The sequence below is a fragment of the Labrus mixtus genome, chromosome 4 (genome assembly GCF_963584025.1).
Source record: "Labrus mixtus chromosome 4, fLabMix1.1, whole genome shotgun sequence".
NCBI classification, from domain to species: Eukaryota; Metazoa; Chordata; class Actinopteri; order Labriformes; family Labridae; genus Labrus; species Labrus mixtus.
Window position 1 is genome coordinate 24,592,894 of NC_083615.1, and position 23,779 is coordinate 24,616,672.

The following is a 23,779-nucleotide window of genomic DNA, read 5'->3' on the forward strand; positions in this document are numbered from 1 at the left end:
CACATTGGACTTGTGAAGTGAACTACATTAGACAGATAAGCTTATGTAAGGGAAACTGAAGGAAGAAATGGACTGTTTCTAAGAAGCCAAAGCCTCCGAGCTTAAAATATCACACTTAATAAATCACAGCATCCTGAATATGAGTCATGCTGGACTTCTTTGACCTTATCAACTCGCTTAACTTTCTTCCTGCAATTTACTGCACAGTGAGTGAGCAGTTTAAGGAGCAGAGTAGGGATAATAAGAAAGGAAGATCCTTCTCACCTGTACTCTGTGGGCTGGTCCAGCAGCTGCCAGGGCCTCTAACGCCAACCCAGGACTGATTCCCTTCACCTCAGCCTCTTCCAGCATGCACAGCTGGTGTGTGATGTTGGCCATCTCCTCCTGCAGGCGCTCAGTCTCGACACTGATCTCGGCGATCTTCTCGGCAGCGGATGCCGTCAGGAACGCTTCCTTGAGGTCCACCAGGTGAAGGGTCCTCTTCTCCTCCAGACGCACCAATCTGCGGAGCTCATCGAACTGGGTATTCACATAGGCCTCCAGCTCGTCTGTAGACATCTGAGATATGTAGATGAGGTAACGAGGAGAGGGACAGAAAAAGAGAGAAAGATCAGGCAAGTCAAAAAGTTGCCAAGATGGGAAAAAAACTTGGCTGCCATTTTATATGAACATAAATGAGCTACATCAGTGTAAATATAAATCATTAGGATTAACTTGGAACACAGAGATGTGGGAAAAGTATGAGACTAAAAAAAAAGTTAGGATAAAACTGTAAGTGGATGATTTATACATCCTGAGGCAAAACAGAGAGATATGAAATGACCACAGTGTTGTGACCAAAAATAGACGACTGTCTTTTGGACATGTGAATATTATTTTAATAAGCGCACTATGTCTCTGTCGTGCAGTACCTAATTGATAGCGTGAAGAACATCCCCTGGAGGCAAGCTCCATGCATCCCATCTGTAGATAGAGACCTCAGAGGCTCCTTCTACCACAGCAAGCCATCTGTTTGGCTTTCAAGGCAACTGAACTGCTCACTCAGATAGTTTTTTAATCCATTTCCCTCTTCCCTGATGAGGCTCTCTTTAGATATGACTCATTACCTTAAAACACCTCAATAAACAGACGCCTCCCAACAAAATCTTTCCCAAAGAGGTGGCTCCACCTCCAGCGCAGATGCTGTCGTGAGGTTAAAAAAACAAAAAAAAACAAACAAAAAAAAAAAACACCCCAAAGTCTCTTGTCATGATCTCATCTCCTGAATATGTTATAATCGCTTCAATCTCTGAACATCAGCTGCTCGGTCTCTCCTCTTCCCTTGAGCACATCTACACTCCTTTCCTTTCTGTCTATTTGACTCTCTTTCCTGCAGCCTCCCTCCCTCCCTCCAGTGAACCAAGGATCATCAGTCTTTAGTCAGGTTGACAGAGACACGGTGCCCAGGGGCCCAAGGTTTTATCAAGTATTTGCCATTTCTGCACAAGAGATCAGATTCTGCAAAGTGCTCATTAAACCAAGAGCAAAAAGTAGCAATTCTAATTTTCTCTCTTTCTCAGTATAAGCAAAGAAAAAATGCACAAGGTCCCTTCTGGATCAGACAGAAGTAAATTAGAAACATCTAATTGTAAAGAAGAGGTACTTTTTTCTTTTCTTTTTTCTCAACAAAATCAATGCCCTAAATGCAAGTCTGATGTTTTTAGAAAACACTAAAACTGCCTTGAACAGGCAGCATGCTCCTTTCCTTCCTCGGTGAGATTTAAGTATTTTTCACACCAATCTTTCAACCCCTCTGAAAGTTCTCAAAGGAAAGGAAGTGCTCAAATAAAATACAATATAAGCTGCTTTAATCTTCAAGAAGAGTCATGACTTTAAATCTAAGTAGTGAGCACTAAAAAACACATTAAGAAATAATAAGGCATTAAGTGGTAAATGGACTTGAGCTTGTATAGTGCTTCTAGTCTTCTGACTACTCAAAGTACTTTTCCACCGCAGGTCACACCTATCCATTCAAACCACATCCACACACTGATGGAGAGGCACAGAGGATGCTAGGCAAAGTGTCCATCCGCATTATCTAACCCCATTCAAACATCTCTGGTGCAGCCGGACCAACTTGGAGTTACCTGCCGAAGGATAGATCGGACATGTAGCTGCAGGAGCTGGGAATCAAACCCCAACTTATTGATTGAGAGACGACCAAATATACTGTAGTTCACCACCCACAAGTGTAATGTGAAAACAAAAATGTAATGCTTTGGCTCAGGTTGTGATCTCTGAAAAAACCAGACCTCCAACTATGATCTTTTCATGTGGTGGCATACGCTAAACATTAGCATTTATTTTTAGCTAGACAATGGGACATATCTGAAACATTATCTTAAAAACTTATTAGCATGTAGTGAAAATACTTATTACTTACTGCAATCTTATTAAATTGATGATTAGCCATGATAGGCTAACTTTAGCATGCAGCTGCCATTATACATACTCAGGGAGAGCTAGCTAAACCTATTTATTTGAACTGCTAAGCGGCCAATGACTTAAACCATATTTTCCTGTTTCAAATTTTAAAAAAATAGATTCATTGGCATCAGCTAATGATGGCTAATGATAGCTTATGATAAGTTATGTTACTGTCCAGGAGTACAGTGCTGTTGAATAATAAATACATATTCTTGTTATTGACCAAAGCAATCACTGGCCAGAAAACATTATCATGCTAACATTAAATATGACAATATAATGTTCAATCTTTTCAGCAATTCAATAACACTCATAAATCGTCCCTGGTTTCATTTCACTTTGCAAAGTATTATTTTTATAAGTTTTGATGTCTCACGCAACAGGTTTCAGAGAACGGAGAGAAGACAGTTAGCATCACTCATGATGCTAAATGTTGCCGAAAATCAAACGTTTATCAATCATGTAAACATTCTACCTCTGAATGTCCCAACCTCCACAGAGCCCCCTGCCCTCTCATCGAGCCTCAGTAGCCTTTGTGGCAGAGGGGAGTCGTGATCCTGGATCAGTGTGCTCTATGTTTGTGGGGCAGGAGCACTCTGCCCCTCGGTCCTTTTACTCAGCAACAGAGTTTCTCTGAGAATTTGTCCGGGGAGCGAGGATGGAGCGTTCATGTGTGCTAATCTAAATTTGCATTGCTGCAAGCGGTGACCACAGAATGAGGCCTCGGGAGAGAAAGCACCACTCTGCTTACAAGGGCAGAGTTAGAGAGAGGACAGGGGATAAGAGAAACAGAGAGCGAGACAGAGAGAGAGAGATTATGGCCAGAGGTAGGACATCTGGGTAGCAGATTAAGAAAGCTAATTTCATTTTCAAGCATTAGTAGGACAACAGGAAAGCAGATTAAGAAAGCCAAATTCGTTTTCAATCAGGGTTTATTACATGTTTTATGTTGGTACTGTTCTTATTTGCCAAATTGGAAAAAATGATGCAAGCAAATCAAGTTTGAAGAAGTTCATATTAGTATGCTCATAAGTGCAATGCAATCTGCCGTACTGCATCAATTCTGAAAAATTTTCTAACGCTGGAAAAATGGCACTGTGACTTCATTATTTTATTAATATATAGGAAATGAGAAAAGTGCCACTGAGAAGAAAACAACTCCTTGTGACTGAAAATATTTCCTCCCTAAAAGAAAGCTGTGATCTGTGACTTCCTTAAAATAGGAACCTTCTTAGACATCACTCTTACACTTCACATGATGAAAATAAAGCAAGAGACACTCAAATAGAATTAACTTCTCACACTAGTGTACTTTGTAACCGACTATAAAAAAGGTTGTGCAACTCATTAGTGCTGATTAAAAAACTGCAGAAAAACAACCAAAGCTCCTGGGAGAGAAGATATACCAGTGTGAAAAAACAACAACAACAAAAAAAACAGTGTGTCGTCTTGCTTCTTTGGTGAGACACAAGTAGACACAAGTGAAAAAAAGCTCAGCCTGATATCAAAGTAGCCTCAGCTTTTATCCTAACCTTCAACTACACAGAAGTGGGTCTATTATTGCGAATGCATTTCATTTTGTTTTACCTTCAGACAAACCAGGGAGTTGTTCAGAATTACAATCTACAACTTAGTCGAAATGGGCTACAAAAAATGTCGACCCGGGCTCGAGCATTTTCCCAATTTAAAGTATCCTGCAGCTTCAATGAAGTGATGAAAAATTCAGAAGCATTTTTGAAAATCAGCGCAAGGAGGCAAAAATGTTGTAACTTTGATGCTTCTTGCGGGGAATTTTGGGAGTACTAGAGTTCAAAGGGTAAACTTTCTTTGAACGCTCTCCCTGGCAATAGGAAGTGCCCTGTTGCTTATTTGGAGGTCTGTTTTTAAGTGATACGGTTTCTTAAAGGCCCAAAAAGCATTAATAGAACATTAGGAGCAAATGGATATGAACTGGCCTTGCCCTTGGCGATTGTGGCCTCATTCCAAGTGAAAAATACTCCCTCTTCCTCTCCCTCTTAGGTTCGCTTTTTATCTCCTTCAGAAATGGGATCCTCTAATTTAGCCTCTAAAACAACACAACAATTCTCTGAAAGTTAATTTGGAAAACACAAGCTCTTCAAAAAGGTGCTAGAAAGTAGTATAAAGTGGAGGAGTAAGAGGAGCTAAAAGAGGGAGAGGAAAGAAAATGACACAGAAGGCGTTGGGTTTTTATAATAGCAGAGTTTCAATAAGCAGCACCTTTTTATTGCTTTTCAGACAGGCAATGTCAGCCAAGCAACTTTCTGGGGAACGATACCGAGTAATTCAATTAAAATGCCGTGAGAGGAGAAAGAAAGGGAATGGCAGCCTTAAAGAGCAATGGGAGAGGGGGTTAAGAGAGAGAAAGAAAACGGATGAGGTAGAGCAAGATGAATACACCTAACAGCAGCAGCCAAGTCTTTTCATGCCTCTCTCGTCTGTTCCTCAGCCTCGGCTCCCTTTAAGACAGCTTTAATGTGTCTGCTGCTGCTGCTCTTGTAGATTTTATGAAGCAAGGAAAATGGATGTAGCCACCACACACACACAGATGCATTTGTGACTGGGGCTTGATGCCGCTGTGCCGCCTCCAGATATGGGACTCCTCTCTCTGAAGCCGCGGTGAGGGGCTCCACAGGCAGCGGGTGTCCTGGACGACACCCTGCGCCGCAGAAGTCGGGTAAATAAAACATGAGAGGAAACATGAGGTAAATATTCTGACATCCTGCTGTCCTGGTCTAAAGCTACGACATGCATCACATATAACTTTCCGCACTTTGGCTTTACACAACGCAAGCTGAATGACAGACTGCCATCTAAGCTGCCTCATGTGACATTCTGCCTCTGGTCCTCTCTTATTAAGTATGCAGCAGCACTGTTTTTTTGCATTATATTCCATCCCCCTGTGGAGAGCAGAGATATGAGCTTTTAGAGATTAAAACCTCCACACCTGCAGCAAAGTGCATCATTAAGCTGAGGAGATTTGATAAGCAAAAACCAGCAGAGGGTTAACTCTTTTTCGTTCACCCTTCACCTCCTCACAGACTGCTGCTCACACCTCTTCCCTCACTTAGATCCTGTAAGACGTCAATAACATGCAATTTCACCTGCTCCAACTTCTCTCTGTCTATTTGCCTCTGTGCCTCCGTCTCTCTATCTCTCACACACACACATCTTTCCTGGCCAGGAGCAGTCACTCTGATGGTTGCCTGTCATGCATAATAAGGAACGCTGACATTTGAAAGTGCAGAGAGGACGCACTGACAAATCCACATAATGGTCTCCAACACAGCCCCCCCTGCAACTGAAGCAGGTAAGTGGTTTTCAGGAGCACACCTCTGCAGTGGAACAGTCCCCACACTAAATGTCCAGGAAGTCCTTGGGGCAGCATTGATATTTCAGTATGATAATCGACATGAACTCAGGTGGGGTCCAAGTAAAAGTGTTACCTCTCGCAGGCCAGACAAATTAACCTTCTCCACTATGCCACTGTGCTTGGGTCACATCTCTTCGGGTAGTGAGAAATGCTCCGGAGTGCTAGCGCTCTCCGATGGGTTCAGAGACTTTATTCTAAGCGGAAAAAAAAAACATTGCAGAAGTGGTTCGGGGAGAGGAGGTGTAGCTGCTGTCAATGGTAGCTGTGACCAACACATAACTGTCTGCGGTCAAGTTTCATTTTCAGAAGCAGAACATGCCCTCAATATGGCATCCATAATGGAAATACAGCCACAGTTTTCAAGGTTGACTTGTTGTGAAAATTCAGCTTGCAGGTTTTGATATTGTTGATATCAAGAAGACAAAGGCGGCTGTGTGTGAAATGAACACGGAAACCGGCTTTTCAGACCCAACCTGGTAAAGGTCAGACTTAAAGGTTGAAATAGAAGCTGATTACTAGTTCAGCCTGTGAGCTGTATTTCATGTATTTGTTTCATATGACTGCCTGAGATAATCTAAGTGGCGAAAACTAATTATGTTATTTTTGCATTACCCAACAACTACCATGAAATATGCTCAACCCTCTACACACATAGGTCAACGTCCCTATGGGTATAGAGGGGATGTGTGTGTGTGAGTGTGTGTGTGTGTGTGTGTGTGTGTGTGCTAAAAGATTGAACAACTTTAAGAAAGTGAAATATAACCACACTATGGTGCAGTCAAAGCAACCCTGTAATAAATCCCTCCCGAAATGTAAAACATTAGCAACCCCTTTTGGGTGAACACAGTGTATGATACACAGCATCCTCCCTAAATAGAAAACAGTGATTTTTGCCAATTTACCAAGTTCATCAAAGGTTTAAAAGCAGCTTGAGGGCTTTCCTCATCAGCATGTTTATAAACAGTAATTCCTAAATCATAGTCAGTTTTAATAAAACACCACTTCTGACTTAAAACAGAAGTGCTGAGACAAATAAGTGACATCAACTGAAGCCTGAAAATGACACGACTCGGTAGTCACACAATGATGTCATCAAACACATCAAGTAGAATTATAAACAATAGAACCCCAATCTGAGATCTGTGTATGGGTTAACATGATAAATATATGGATTGAATTAATTAACGCTCATGTTTACTACCTAATGCCTTCATGACATAATCCTGTTTAATCCCTCTTTATCTCATTCTAGACTGCTGTGTCTCCACGGCTGCAGTGTCTACACTGCTGCAGTGCTTTCTGCTGCGCTCACTGAATAAGAAATTAGAAGTTTTATTGTGCTTTTCTTTGGCTTGACTTGAATCCAGGTTTAACCAAGACTATTCTTTAAACTTCATCAAAAATTTAGTACACTATCAATGGCTATTAACCTGCAGACATAGTCCACTAAAAAATATATTTTTTAATAAAACTAAAGGCATGAGGAAAAAGTATGAATAATTCATGGTCTTAAAATCAGAGTGGTTTGTTAGTTAGGAAAGTCAGGCACAGGTGCAATTAAAAAAGAGAACCTAATTTCCTGGACCTGCAGTGTTTGCAGGTTTAATTAGTCAGACTTACGGGGAATGCTCAGTGTAATTATTTATACTGATAAGACTGACAGAGGACACACATTTTCCAGCCTTATATCAAAATGACTTTTAAAAAGACTTCAGTGCAGAAGACACATTTCCAGTATAGAGATGACAAATGAGAGCATTGTTTGGTGTAAACTGGTTATACAACTCATTTACACAATTTATTTTTATTTATTTTTCATGCTTTGATGTTCCAATAAAATAAAACCAGTTTAGTTTTATGGTTTATTTATAGTCTCTTGGCCTATCCAAATGGTGAAGTGCTATGATATTCACATTGTCTACTACAGGAAACAGCAAACCATGTGGATGTACAAACAACAGCGTTGGTCCTTAATGAATTCAAACAGATAGTAGGATGTTTGGTTGCTGTTGAGACACGATGGTAGCGCTTTTGAAGTAAGCACAGATGAATCAAATAGGGCTTTCACACTTGCAGAAATCTCCTGAAAAAGTCAGGATATTTCCCGGAGGAGCTGTACATGTGAACGTAAACAGCCAAATTTTTCGCACGGACTTTACCCGGAGTTTCTCCTGCCAGACCCCTAATATTTTTCTCCGCAGCAAGACTAGATCCTGGTAAAGACAAGTTATTCACAAAGCATCTTAGCCCTTAAGAGAGCTCCTAAAGTAAAGATCTAAGGATGAAGAGTTTCTCACAGAGAAGAAAGAAGGAGAGAAAGGTGATCATAACAATTCCAGCTCTATCACAGCCTCATATTAATGTCAGTCAGATTATGTAGACTCTTACAGTTACCAGCATGGTACATGAATATAAGAATATAATTAGAGCTCAATTAATTAAATAAAAGTTGTAATTTACTTTTGCATCAGAATGGTTCAAGAGTAAATTGGTGACTGTTATTCTTCGAATCAAAAGTAACATTCATGGGCCAGCGGTTACAATGGCCAGTTATCTTTGAAAACCAGTGGCCCAAATTTAGTTTAATGTCAACCCCTGGGAGGGGGAGTGACGTTTATATACTGTTACTGCTGCACGATTCGCCAGTATGTTGTTCTCCGCTCATTTGTTGATGTTGTCATTCCGTTGGAAAAATTTCATTAAAGCGTCGTATAGCGGAATCTGTTGCTTTGACCGCTACCTCCGCATTATTTTCAGGAGACCCCCATAAGATACCTGACCATACAAGATATTATTGTCAGTGACTAAGATATCTGACAGGCGGTAAGACTTTAAACTTTTAAAAGTTAATCAATGCCTTGTTGGGTCGGGTACGCTTTAAGTTGGAACATCATTTGAATTCATAGGTAAATAATTTAAGTATTTTTTCTTGCTTTGTTTTACTTTGTCTGAAAAGCTGAAAGTGAATGTCAACATCTTTACACAGCACTGTGAGGTATCTCTGTAGGCGAACAATCAGCAAATTAAATCAAGCCACATGGCATCACATAATGAACAGCAATCCAATATGCACACGGTGTGCTGTCATTCCTTACAAGGAGGTCAAATCTGCCCTTCACTGCTGCAGAACAAATCTCATTCCATATGATAAGAGTTGGTTGGGGCTCATTACTAATTTAGAACAGTTGAGTGCAAATCTTATGGGGAGCGTTTTCTAAAAGAATGTCCCTTTCTGTTAAGCTGTAGGATTGGACTCGGTGATCTGTATGCACTGAGTAGGGGTGTATGTCGTGGGTTTGCACTCACCTCAGGGTTTGTCCACTTAGTCTTGACATTCTCAGCCATCTGTTGTGTGCAGCCCAGCAGGTCATAACCCGGCCTGCTCTACAGGATAAGCAGACAAACAGACAGTGAAGACGACAGAGTTTGAAACTGCCTAGACACAACACATACACAATAGATCCCCTCTCCTGCTCATCTGTTTTTATTAGCACCCAATTAACTAATACTTTACTAAACACAAAGACTGTTCGTACTTACAGAAACAAGTACAGAAACACGGTCATATTTAGGCAATGTTTACACACAAGAAAGAGCATGTCACATCCTTGACAGCTCACCAGTCACCACATCTTACAGTTTTTGTATGAAGTTTGAGATGCTCAATGCAATGTAAAAGCAACAAGAAATCATCTCTCTGCTCATACAGACGAGGGTTCATTTACATGAATACAACAGCCCTGGCTGCATGATAGAAGAAGCCCAAGCCAGTCTAAGTTTTATGTAAATAATAGGGCTTTAGGCTGTGCAATGTGTATGTTTGTGTGTGTGTGTGTGTGTGTGTGACCCCTTTGTCTCCCATCAATCCACATGTGGTTGTGATGTAAGAGTTAGCCAGTGAAGCGTGCCGCTCTACTTTAGTTTTTTTAGATGCAGAGCCACAGGGCAGAGGATGGATTGTAATTTGGAGCCGGCAGACAATGAGGGTCATTACTACTAAAGCCAAATGCACTGATGAGTGAAAGGGTTTTCAAATGAAGCTCTTCCTGAGATTTTCTGTTCCGGTTTATTTTAGCGTTCACAAACAAAACCCTGTTCAAAATATTAATCCCGAACTAAGTCCTGTTTTCTGATGCTATCACACCGCTGTTAATTGGTCCTCTGCGCAATAACACGGTCCGAATGTGTTCAGTGTGCTGATTACATCAGACTCTAAATGATGCTATAATCATCCCAAAACACTGTGCTGTGCTGTGCAGAACTGAACCGACACTGACGATGACAGTGGAGAAATTCTTCAGCTTACTGGACCATCTGCATTCCTGCAATGAATGACTGGTGAGTCCCTGGACAAATTCAATCCACTGAGAGCAAAAAGCCATCTGGGAAATGTAGGAAGACTAAAGCCATACTTGGCAACAAGCCAAATGGAAATGATCATAATGTTTAATTTTAATTTCACCTTTCGTAACACAAGTAATTTATCAAGCTGTGCAATTGAATAAATTTGAATAACGATGCCAGGAGATCAGGAGATATTGTTAGGTTTAAAATATCACACAGAGCTCTCACTGAGCCCTGGTGAGTTGACTTACAGACCAGAGGGCCTTCAGTTATTGGCATACAATTTAAAACAGAATTAGAAATGCAAACTGGATAGGCAACGCTTTAAATACATAATGTCTAAGGGCACACTCACATTAGGCAATCTGCACCGTGCCCAAGCCCCCGAAGTCTAGTTCATTTAACTAATTTGAGAGCTCCGCACCGTGCCGTACCTTACGGGTTCTTGTACAGTTGGAAGAGATGGTGCCTCGGAATGGTACAGATGCTAATGCACAAGCATAAGTACAGTGCATGAGTTGAAGTCAATCAAGCCACCTTAAATGTCATAATGATAACTGACCATTGTGTTTGTCTTTATCGTCTCTTTTGCATGACAAACACTTTAGTGATGATCAGATCTTGAAGCACTTGAAAATGTTTCTATGAATTTCAACCTGATTATGCAAACTGCAAGTATTGATATGATGAGGGGGCGACAATCATGCTTCAGCACCGTATGGGGCAACTGGGCCAAGTGTGAGTGCGCCCTTACACTACTTTACAGGCTTGCACATGTTGTACAACTCAAACAGTCCTACTCACCTTCTGCCACACGTACGCCTCATGCAGAGTGATGATCTCATGCTCCCGATGATCGCCCTGCACCGCACACACAACGCAGATAATCTTCTCATCTGGTTTGCAGTAGAGGGAGCCCTCCTGTCCGTGCTCCTTGCAGCGCAGCCTCTCTACTGTCACAGTGTCCCTCTTCCCAGCCTCTCCTGCGGCTTCCTGCCCTGCTTCTGCACCCACAGCTTCATCACCCAGCTCCATCTCCGGACTACTCTGGGCTTCCTCTTCTTTTTCCCCTGCGTGCTCACCATGCATTCCTGCATTAGCCATTGCGACTCCGAGCAGCTCCATCGCCTGCTCTGCGGCCATTTCCACTGCTCCACCTCCACCTGCACCCTCCTCCGCTGCACCTCTGACTCTGTTGTTGCTAAGTCCCGCAGCTTGTGTCCCCGCGTGGTTATAAGGCATTAACAGGTGATGTGTGCTTGTGGAATGTCTGTCAGCATGGACAGGGCAGAAGGCAAAGCTGCAGATGTGGCAAACTTGTGTGGCCGGTTGGGCCTCGTCAGGCTCGCATGCGTCACATGACCCGTCCATCTGTGGCAGCTCCTCTTGTTTCAGTCCCATAGCGCCTTCCTGGGGTTCCCCTTTGTGGTCCATAGTGGCTGATAATAATTCAGGGGATAAGAGGAGTGAGTCTTGTAGGAGAAAACAGAGGAGAGAACAAGTTATTAATAGCTGTGACCTTCTGTGAACAGCTCTCAAATGTGCACAGGGGAAAGTCCAAGATCCTCAGGACTAATCCCCTCTGATATAATATCCCCAAAACAGATGATGTATGGAGGGAGCCACAGTCCACAGGAAACAACCTTCAGAGCAACACTATCAAACAAGCTGCATAAAAGAAACTTTCAAGGGCAATATAAACAGGAGGAGCCTCTCTGTAGTCACTCGACGGACTTTGTATGCAAACACAGTCACTTTGTTTACAGACTCACAAACAGAAAGTGCTGAGTGTGAACTGCTGTACCCGCAGCATGACCAAACACACCACGCCCCCCTTCTTTCACCTCACTCCCGTGTGTGTCACCGGGCCCTGACCTTTTCATGTCTTGTTTGTTTCTTGTCTCTTTTTTTTCCCCCTCCCACCCTCCACTTCTGCAGGAGTGAACCTGGGAGAATGAAGCTGTGCACAGAAACGCACGCACGCACGCGCGCGCGCGCACACACACACACACACACACACACACACACACACACACACACACACACACACACACAGAAAGAGACATTTTACTCCTTTCTTATCTATCTCATCGAGCCTTCCTCTCATGAGCTCTGTTTGTGTACTCGTTTCCACTGCTGACACAAACAACCGGGTAGAAAAAGTGCTGTAATGCACAGAAAACTCCCCCTCTTCCCCAACACCTCTGTGCTATTTCTCAGTCTGTCACACACATTCACACAGTTCCTCCACACAAAACACACACAGCCCCCTCCTGTCCCTCATTATCTTGTGGGATTTACCAGTTTGAAACTCCCTACAGTGTACTTACTCGTCTGTGTCTTCCTCTCCTCTCCTCTCTCTCTCTATTTGCTCCTGTCTAGTGCTTGTTTTGAGATAAAGTAAGAGTCGCAGCTTTAGGAATTAGCTTGACGGCTAACTTCCGTAGCACAGCAGTCGTGTTTTGAATTCTATTAATAAGCTGTCGATAGAAATGCTTTCATTTTTCAGCAGGCAGGGGGGGGGGGGGAGATCCTCCAGCTTCGACCCGACAGCGTTTACTTCCTTATTTTCATCTGCGTCTGTCTTCTTTTTTTCTCTACTTCCTGCCCGTAGTCTCCAGTGTGAGTAGGAACTGCAGAGACACACAGAGGTTGGAGAGAGAAAACCTGTTTGACAACAACACTCAGTAAAACTCAAAACCGGAGGCAGGGAGAAAGAAGGACTCGTATCCTGTAGCCTTATGTAATCATGTCACAATCAAGTGTTACCCAGCTTTTCTACCTCATGTTATAATTAACAGTATTTGTAATGCTATATCTGTTAAACTGTATCCTAAGCACTTCAAATAACTTAATAATAATAACAGTAAGTAAAGTTTCAGCCATGGTTGTATTATTATTATATATTATTTACATTTATTAAAATGTTTATGAATTAAATTTACAATAAATACAGAACTTAAAATGCTAAATGAAAAAAGGGGTCATTGTTAATAAAGTTTTAACTACAACACTGACTTTAATAATTATACCACAACTGATAAACTAATAGCCTGCCAATAAAAAAAACAAAACAAATAACAATAATGAGACGACTAGTTGTGTTTTAACAAACACATTAGAAATAAACTGTGAAGTTGATGAATATTTTTCACCTATACCTAAAAAGCAGCCTGGTAATCGGAATCAGAAATACTTTATCCCCAGGGGACATTCGGTCATTCTGTTGCTCTTAAAGCAGTAAAAGAATATTAATATAAAAGATAAATAGGAATACAATTTCAATAGGAATAAGCAATATGTTAAACTAAATTAAAAGATGAAACATGTGCAAAAGTGCACTGGTTAACAGTAGAGATTTTGCACAGTATAGGCTCAATGAAAAACACATGTTTATCCATTTTAATATATTGCACATTGTATTTAGATAACAGTGCGGTTGAAGAAGTAAACACATTTTTAGATTAGGTAAGAATACTTTTTTTTTATCTTTGAATTTTAACAATGTTGTTAATGGGGAGTTTCTAATTATGGTGGCTGCTTTCCCCTTCTGTTCACGTCCTTCCTCTCGATAAACTAGCACTGAGAGACAATGAAGCAGGATTAGAGGTCTGGAGAGAGACAGAGAGATGAGGAAAAACAAGCTGTTCTCTGTAGAGAGATCTAAAGAGGCTATTGAGCTGGGCTTCACACAAGCAGTATTTGGCAAATAATTGTTTACTGGTTTTTTTTTTTTCCTGATTTGAATGGCACAACATAAATAGTCATGAACTAAGCTCCAAGAAAGCTTCCAGCATCCACTTGAAATGGTTGATGACACTATTTCTGCCAAGGTTTTTGAGCTGTTTTGAGGAGGATTGGTCTTATAGAAAGACTGCCACCACAAATATGTATTATAGAACAGGAAGGAGGACTTTATAAAAACATATTTCACTGGAGAAATCAAATGTGCCTTAGGGATGAGACTCGCTAAATCTATGCTTATGTAAAACTGAAATGTTTCCAGCGGGTATTTTACTGTAACACAGTGAGTTGTTGTTTGATTTCAGAAATCACATTGTTTAGCCACCCACATCACTGCAATATAACATCCAAGCATTAATAATGTGATCCATGCAACATAGTATGTGTGATGTTGAACGGTCACCTGACTTGTTTTAAAAAATCTTTCACTGCATTAAACTCCGCTGAGGAGTGTGAGACAGCATCATCTCGCACACTGAAAACAATTAAAAGGCTCATTGACTTTCAGTTCATTAGAATAAGCGCTCGATATAAATACAATATGTGGTTAATGATGGGAACTATGATTTGTTCTTTGTCTTCAAGTAAGTGAAAACAATGTGACACCCAATAAGAGAGCTTAATTTGTTTACCAAAATGGTGTTATCTACAGCTCAGAAAAAAGCCGAGGCACGGAAGTTGGCAACACAAACAACATGAAGCTCTCAGAAAATGCTGGCCAAGAGTGAGGAGAGAAGCTTTGGCAGGGAAGCCGAGTAGACAGAGAACACTTACCTAATGCCTCCGTTTTAACATTGTTTTATTGCCATGAGGTCAGCTGCTGGTCTTAAGATGAAATGCCCTTCAGTTTAACAGCCATTCTTTTGACTTTTCCACAACTCTTTCAACCTGGCATAACATAAAACAGAATCAATATGCTTTTTCCTTAAAGGTTGTTTGTGGACTTCTGAAGCCTGTCTTACGAGGCAAGATAAGTAAATTATCCTGTATAAAACCTCTGGCCCTTTCAAACCAGATCTTGAACAGAAGTGAAGAAAAATGTTTTGTGTTTAACTCCGGTGCAGCACATAGCAGTAACATTAGTATTCCTGCTTTCTGAGATAAGACACTCAGGAAGCTTTGTAATGTTTGCATGTGTGTGTTTGCAGGGAATAGAAAGGGATGGACAGCCGTCAGGTCTGATTTGAGGCACTGAGCAGTGAGCTACAGGTGAAGGAGAGGAAGAAAAGAGCAAACATGAAGGTCAGAGGTAGCTTGCATTTCCTGAAAATGTCATCAGAAACATTGTAAAATCAGAATTTGGCAAGACTCTCCAAGAATACAGATGTGCACTGAAGAACATTGAGTGAGCAAATCTAGTGCAATCTACACAGGAGGAAAGCTATGGTACGTTTTCTTGTCAATGTTATTATGATTAAACAGTATTTTGCCATCAATCTTTACAGAATTTCCAGTTGTATTCATTTCCAAAAGTTAGTAATGCATATATTATACTATAACTCAACTGAACTGGCCTTCAGAAACCAGCAGGAGAGAGAGGCAACGTCATACAAAGTTGATTTCTTTTTTAGTATCTTGGCAAGTCATTCTGACAAAATCATTTCTGTTTTTCCGTATACAGCTCCCTTTGTGTGTGTGCTTGTAAAATTAAAAATGATATAGGCTTTTTATTCGTCTTTGTGTTTCTGGCCTTAAAGGCAGAAGTTGTGCGACTTTTAGATCCAGTAGATGTCGCCCTTGAGCACCATCATGATACCAAAACAAACTGCTGTTTAGAGACATCTCCGCTACTCTAAAGCCTTCGCTCTCCTCCAGCGGCACACCTCCAACCCCTCTCCACTCACTCAGTTATCAATTAGAATAATATATATAATAATTACCATAATTAAGAATCTTTAAGTGCAAGTGGCGGACAAAATTGTCCTTTGCTCGAGCTGCAATTGCCTGTGGCCTGCATTGTTGTGTTAGCATGCTAATGTTAGCACACTTTGGTTAACTCATAGCTTCTTATTGCACTTAAATTGACACGGGATGACCGTGGTTTAAAAACACATGTGACATCCAAATAAGCAGTGAGTAGGCTATGATATTCTTATTGTCTCTAGTCCTTGACTAAAACATGATGTAAACACAGCTCTGACAACAGTACAGCTGGCGTGACTCACACTTCTCACTCATTGTAGACAGTCATGACTCAGAGAGACATTTACAGGATATACTTGATTTCTGCTGTATTTTTCCTTCAATGTTAACAATGATAACATTCTTTCTCATTTTGGAACTCATACCATTTATTTACATGTAATACTTAAATTATTAAATTAATATCAAAAGCCTGTTACAACAAGTCAGCTAGCAGAATGTCAACCAAAGTTTAGGCAGCTAGTAAAACCTTTAGCCCGGGGCAGCACGCTTACATACAGTACACATAACAATTAACAATTTGTATGAGGACTTAGATGAGTTCAAAAATTTAAGACCTTCCATTTTTAGATATTAAAAAAAGCAGCCTTGTTCACACATTGTTTTGAACATTATACTCACAATCACAACATGTCCAGACTGAGCCGGGACATTTACATGTGAAGAAGCAACTCATCTCCCCACTACAAAAAGCACATGTAGACTTCTCTCTCTGTCTCCCACTTGCTGTTTGTCTCTCACAGAGTAGGAGGAAAACACATTCCGAGTGTTCCCTCTTGACAACTTAAATATACAACTTTGTTAGAGAGGTTCGAGGCGAAAAACAATAACACTTCCCACAACGTTGGCCCCCTTGTATTTGAGTTCGGCTTTGACACAGTGTGTGTTTAGCAGAGGTGTGTGTGGTTTCACACTTCTATAATATTTTATTCACAATTCAGGTTTTTTTTTTATGGAGGGGATTTTGACTTTCTTTGCCTCTCAAAAGGGATGTATGGTGGAATTAGAGGTTCATTGTTTGGTTGGTCATATTGTAAAAAAAAAATCTCTCATTTGAATATGTGGTGAGTTTATGTATTACCAAATGTAGCCTGTCACAGCTCAATATTCAGATATGTCTCTTAACCTCTGTAAGGCTTTGATAGGTTACCATATCTCTTTATGGCCCTCTCTTTTATTCCCTAGAAAGGTAGAATCGATATCCAGCTTCAGGGCTGGAGCCTTCCATCAATAAGTCATTTAATCAATAATCCCTCGAGAGTAGTGCCTCATGTCTGTTTTCATACTGGAAACAATTGGACAGAACGAGGAATGAAAAGTCAGTGGGTTTTCTTATTCAAAATATGAAATGACGACTCTTTGAATTTGTGTATATTAGCAGTGAAATTACATTCTTTTTGACCATATAAAAATGCAACACAAATTATTTAGACGATACACAAATACCTTCACATTCACTTTGATTTTTCTTTTCTACTTCCCTTTTTTACATTATACCTCTTGACAATTGTTTCTCTTGTGTCATTCACTAGTTTTTCGGCCTTGACGAAGTGAAAATCAAAGCTAAGGTTAACATTCTAAGTAAGTTATGATATTAGACGAACAGACATGAATTGAGACTGAACACATAAAATTAGATGAAACATCACTGCACATAATCCTTAACAGCGCCCAACCTTTGCCTTCCCCTCTCCCATCCAAATCCCCCCCCCCCCCCCCTGCTCTTATCTACCTCTTACACACGCTCTGTAACCACGGTAACTGTCTTACACCAGCAGGCGTTGGGCAGTGATGTGCAACAGGCAGTTTCCTGCGGGGGTTTTTACGGTCCACTTTTGCTCACAGATGCAGAAATAGGGAGTCAGGGGACAGAGCTTATGACGTTGTTCAGGATCAAACATCCAGCACAGCGAATATGATAACTTTGAATTCTCTCTGCACATTTTCAGTGTGGGGAAGCAATTAAGCTGGGGCTTGTATTCCTGCAGAAAATTTAAATGTATCTTACATCAGTAGTCTTTTCATTCATTGGCTACACTTGGGAGAGAATTACAGGCTGTATAGACGGATGACTTAGTCAAATTTGTTTTGAACATAGCAGTGTAAAGTGTCAGTTGTCTACAATTGAAATCCTATATACCGTGTTCAAAAGCGAGCCTGCCAATGAATGATAAATCATCATATCACACCACTCAGTTCCAGACAAAATACAGTCAAATATCCACTTTTTTATGTTGAATAAAATGCAATACTATCATTATTTCACAGTCTTCAAATGGAAATACATTTTTGAACCCAGCAACTTCATAAATTGTGGAGCTGATTTTCTCAGAGAACAGATGATGGGATTGGACCAGTGTTCAATTTTCCAGCCCTCAGTAGGAGAGGCCTGTTGGCTGAAGATAGGAGAGTAAACTCAATCTGCAAGCTTGGGAAGGTTATTTGTGTAAAGACTGTAGCTTTTATCTTAGGAAGTGGCCATCCTTGAACTTACTGTTGGATTGCTGCCCAAAAGAGAGATTTTGGTAATGGACTGTAAGAACAGAGCATGTAGTAGAAAAGTATGCTTGTCAAGGAGTTTTAAGTGTGAATATACTGCACGGCAGTCTGAATGGGAACACTCTCTCTGCAGCACAAATAAAGCTGCCACAGTCAGACAATGTCTCTGTTAGAGGTTATTTCATACATCTGGACCAGTTGTCACGGCTGTTGTGTGGGTAATGATGTACTATATGGGCTCCAAAGACGGTCATGGAAATAGTGCAGGTGCTTAAAGTGCAAACAGGCAGACCATGCAAAACATTGTGCGTTGGCTGGATCACCAAAGATGTGGTGTGCATGGCAAGAAACTGAAATACCAAACTAAATATCATATGGCAGAGGCGAAAACAGAAAATTCTTTCCACACTGGGTACTCTGCTTTCAAGAAAGAGAAACCAGCAGAAGAGCTTTATGCCTGTGTCAAATAAAAACTGTTTGCGCCGTCATGCTTAATCTTCTCGGCTTTGGTAATCGAATTAGCTGAACATGTCACATGGAAATGTTTTCTTATAAATAGTCATCGAAGTCTGGGCTTCTCTTGAGTTAACACAGATCTTCTGTTTCATCATGTAGCCCGGCCCTAGTCTGCTTATTAAGATCTGCTGGGATGAAAAGATTTATACTGTCTCCTCTCTCAGTGGATGAAAAGAAATGAGTCAAACACAGTGAGGTTTTGTCTGAGGTTGTTATGTCTCTGCTTTACTCAGGACATGCTCCTTTTCTTTCTACATCTGTGCTTCGTCAATTGCGAACAAGTGTGTGCTCGTCGCTGAGTCACTCTCTGTAGAGATGCACACACCACCCACACGTTTAGGTCACCAGCTTCCAAAACGTTGCAGCTGAGAGGTTGTTTAAAAAAGAAAATGGCTACAAAGTGCACCTAACAACGATCATGGCTTGCATGCAGAAGCACCAGAATAAAGTAAGCGCTCACACGATGCAGTGATAAAATGCCTCTTTTAGCAGTCATGCGTGCTTGGCCACAGCTGGACTTTCTGCCATGACATCATAGAATAGCACACTATTGGCACTATATAACAATGATATCAGTGTTTTCCTCTGTGGTCCCTCTCAGCAGGCCTCTAAACGTGGGCGCCGGGTCACAATGCTCCTCTGTGCCCCCTGACGTATGGCATCCTGGCTCTGATGTGGCCCTGGAAAATTCTTTGTGCCCAAAGCCTTCCAACCCTCCAAAATCCCACGCTGGCATCCTTGGGGGCTCGCGCATGATGGCCCGTGTCTCAGCTTACAGAAAGGCTGACAGAAGGACAGCTCTAAGGTGAGTGTATTCAGTATGATACGCAGACCTCAGAGGGAAAAAAAGAGACACCTTTGAAAAGTTCCAAATTGGCAAGTGGTGCTGAATTTGAATGCCAAACCAAATCAGGCTTTCACAAGTTTGAGTGCACAGATGACGATTTAACGGTTTCCACACAATTCTTGTTTTGGAAAAGAAATAGGGAATACATTTCCCACAGAAACCTGATAACAGGTCTTTAAAGCACATAAGAAACCTCTTATTATTCATTTTGGAGCATTGTGTCCTCCATCTGATCAGAGTCTAGCATTGATCTGAAGCTAAAGCCGAGCCTGTCAGGCAAAAGATGGCAGCAAAAAATATTCCTCTCCCTTACAGGGTGGAAATTAAGGGAATGGCTGAAGATAAAGGAGTGAGACGATTGCTGAGGTAATTACTGCTTTAAAGGCAGAAGATTCAAACAATGTTCACTCAAACTACTGCGCCCGAGGTGTTTGTGCGAGAGTTGCTGATGTGACTGACGGAGCAATGAGGAAGAGAGACAAAGAAGACGGGTGAGAAAAGGGGAAGGGGAGGATAGAGGGAAGGTAGAAACAGAGAATAGATTTTGGTAAAAGGGCGGGGGAATATGAAGGGGAGAGAAAGAAACAGTGAGTGAAAGGATGGAGATTGAATTTCGTCTTCCCAGGCGAGAACACTGCCTGCAAGCAAACAAAAGGATGAAAGGATGACCTGCCGCTGTTCCCTGACTGACGGTTGGACACTTCCCCATCTTCCTCTCTCTCTCTCTCTCTCTCTCTATTTGAGTCTTCCTCCTGTCACCGTCCAACATCTTCTCTTAAAACAATTAATGGACTGCCAGAGGGCGGACATAGCGCCGAGTCAGCAAACAAACGTGGGACACTACCTGTCACAGAGCGTGCAGAGAGCTGAGGGGAAGGAGAGAGAATGACAAGAAAGAGCTCAGGGAAGCAGAAAGAATAGATGAATCATTCTGGAAATGGAAATCTAATGACAGTTAAGCTGCTTATTAATTTGGCTGACATTGTGATTGTGTGTGCGTGAATGTGTGTGTGATTGTTGTGTGATTGTGTGTGTGTACATGTGTGCTTATGCCATCTATTTTTCCCCCGTCTTCCAGGGAACACATTTCTAGTCACAGCAAAAGCAGATTATGAGATTAAAGTAAAGTGCTTCTGGGAAATAAAAAATAAAAAAAACTGGTAAATGAAAAGAGAAAATACAATGAGGCTAGAAAGAAACCGCTCATAATTGAACTTATGTGTGGCGTGTGCATGGAAAGACATGGTGTAAAGTACCAATGAGTTGCATTTTTTTGATCATTTCTTTCGATACTTTTCTAAATTATGTTGCTTCATGTTAGATAGAGGGGGGCAGAGGGGTCACTGTCACTTAGTAATGGCTTTACTGAGAAAGAAGAAATGAATCGCTAAATCACGAGGATTGATAATCGGCTCCCGTTCGGAAATAACCTGCAGAGAATCACAATGACTCTGCTTTTATCTCCTGGACTTACAGCGCTGCCCGTCCCACTCGAGATTGCCTCGCGAGTACATCACCTAATCCCACAGGATTAAATTGTTTTTACATGTGTAGCATGGCAGTGGCGGCATTTGCAAACCATGGTAAATATGAAATCAGGGCTTTGAAGTTAACCACTGCAGGGCCAAATACCCTTGTTTTTTGCTTCCTTTGTTTTTTTATCTCTCACATTCCCTCCTCCCTCTCGGGTTCCTGCTGTATGTTTAGAAATCGGATCTTATAACCTAAATTGAAAATGGGACTGCTCCACAACACTCAGCACATGGCAGCAGATGTGTGGCAGTGTGTGTGGAAGGCGAGACAGTGGGGAGGGAGATGAAGAAGATGGAGAAGCAAAGAGACAGAGACGGAGAGGAAGGGGAATAGCAGGAGGAGGAAAGAGAAGTATGACAAAGGTAAAGAGAGACAAAAAGAGAGAGGAAGGATGGCAATAAGGAGTGAAGAGGTGGAAGAAAGATGAGTGACTGGGGGGGTGGGGGGGGGGGGGGGGGGGGGGGGGGGGTGGGGGGGGTGAGGAGTTTAGAGGCTCTCAAACACTTTGCACTCCCAGCACAGCAGATGCCACATTCTGTCTGGCACAGTGATCTGTGGGCCTGCTCTATTTATACCCTCACTGTGTCACTTCAGGGCCAGTACAACACCCACTACGAGCACACACACACACACGCGCACACACACACACACACACACACACACACACACACACACACACAGACACACACACACACACACACACACACACACACACACACACACACACACACCAGGCATCCGGCTTTTGCAGCTCTCCTGCAATGACTGAAATGAGGCAGGTTAGAGAGGCTCCCTGCGAGGGGTAGAGATGGAAAACAATATGGGGGCCTTCACAGAAACAAAATTGGGAACAGGATATGTTTGAATGGATAGTGTGTGTCTGTAGAAGTGTTGAAAGTTAAATATCAAAGTTTCTCTGAAAAAAAAAAAAAAAAGAGTTTGATGCAGATTTAGCTTTTTCATTAGTGTTTGGCTGGTTTAGGTTGGCAGAACGGACCATGAGAAAATGGAGAGCGAACAAACAGTGGTCTGATTAAGCAGCAGGGAGGACCGGAGCCGCTTAGATCGCCCTGGTAACTGGGACTAACAGCCACAAATTACATCAGCTTTCCACCTTCACAATGAGTAGAGTTTGGAAACTTGAAAAGGAAAATCTGAGTGAGTGTTAAAATGAGAATGGGAAGGGTGGAGTGGTGAGAAAAGGGAATAAAAAAAGGGACAACATGGGCGTTAAAAGCTGCAAAAGAATCACAGTTTCATGTTGGGTTTTCTATAAAAGTGGGTTACAAAACACTTGTAAATTGTAAATGCATGTTGCGTCAGTATTCACATGTGGCTGTAATAAAAGCTTGATAACTGCACAGCCTTAATGAGCAGACTGTGGACAAAAGCAGGGTGTCTCCACTCGTGCTATATGTGTAATCTGCTCTGTGTAGTTGTTGCATTGTTAAGAGGCAGCAATCCTGCATGTTAAATCAGCTGTGCTCCTAATCAATCAGACCAAATGTTACAGAGGCAAAGCAGGGTTCATTACACATCCGGCTCGGAGCAACGGCACCACTCCACAAATCCATCAACCTAACACCACAATACTGCCCCCCCCCCTGCAATCTAACACTGGCTGGTTTGGAACAGAGGCAGCAAGAACAAACACTTTCTCTCACATATGCAAATATGGATAGATGCACACGTCATCACACATGCACATTTGTCTGTGACCTATGATGTTGTATGCAAAGTCACACAAACGGACTCTAATAGCTCAGAGGGAGGTGGCATTTAAGAACAAGAGGAATATTTTATGCAGGTGCAATAAAGGAGCCCGGAGGCAATCTTTGAAGGGTCACCTTTGATATTATGAAAAACGAGGGGTTAAATCATGTCTGTGATAGCTCTGTTTTTCTGTCAGTGTTGGGGAGGAAGGCGAGGGAAAGTTAAAAGATGCAAACTGCCGCCTGTATCTGGTCTTATATATGTTGTAAAAGATGAATTGAAAGCTGCAATAACTGTGTGTGTGTGTGTGTGTGTGTGTGTGTGTGTGTGCCTGTGTTTAAACCTGAGAGTGAGCACTCCAGCTGTAAGAGGCACAGAGGGGAAGAGAGAGTTGTGTATATGTGTGTGCACCAGTGAGCAAAGGAAAGAACAACAACAGACTCTTCCTCTGCTTTGAAGAACACCCGATCACCCCCCACCCCGAGTCTATCTGCTAGCCATAAATCCAGGCTCTCATCTGCCGATGTGTCTCTGAAGTTCAGGAATGCCCGCATGGGATTTGAGGCCCGGTGAGTTATGGGAACACCTGGGAGGGATGAGAAGCGTGGAACAAGGAGAGAGGGTACCTATGAAGGGCGACATGTTGACAGCCAGCAAGGCTGATGCATTAGTCATGCTGGTCAACTGTCTTTGGTGTTGGTGATATCCCTTTGAATTACAGAATAAGCGTGGAATACAAGCTTGAAGACGACATGCCAGCATACGTTTTGTCTTTACCAGATGGGATCATGTAATACGGTCCA

The 23,779-nt window shown here is 41.8% G+C and overlaps 1 protein-coding gene across 1 annotated transcript in view; it reads right to left on the reverse strand.

Annotated features, from left to right (window-relative positions):
- The window catches only part of trim44 (tripartite motif containing 44), a 49,183-nt gene extending 36,324 nt beyond the window's left edge, over positions 1 to 12,859 (reverse strand). Inside the window, exons 1-4 of the mRNA XM_061036576.1 lie at positions 12,532 to 12,859; positions 11,006 to 11,673; positions 9,164 to 9,241; positions 265 to 558 (exon numbers count right to left, since the gene is read on the reverse strand). Of these exons, the coding sequence (XP_060892559.1) occupies positions 265 to 558; positions 9,164 to 9,241; positions 11,006 to 11,635 (1,002 nt within the window). The 5' untranslated portion in view covers positions 11,636 to 11,673; positions 12,532 to 12,859. The remainder of the gene's footprint in view (positions 1 to 264; positions 559 to 9,163; positions 9,242 to 11,005; positions 11,674 to 12,531) is intronic.
- Positions 12,860 to 23,779: the final 10,920 nt, after the last annotated feature.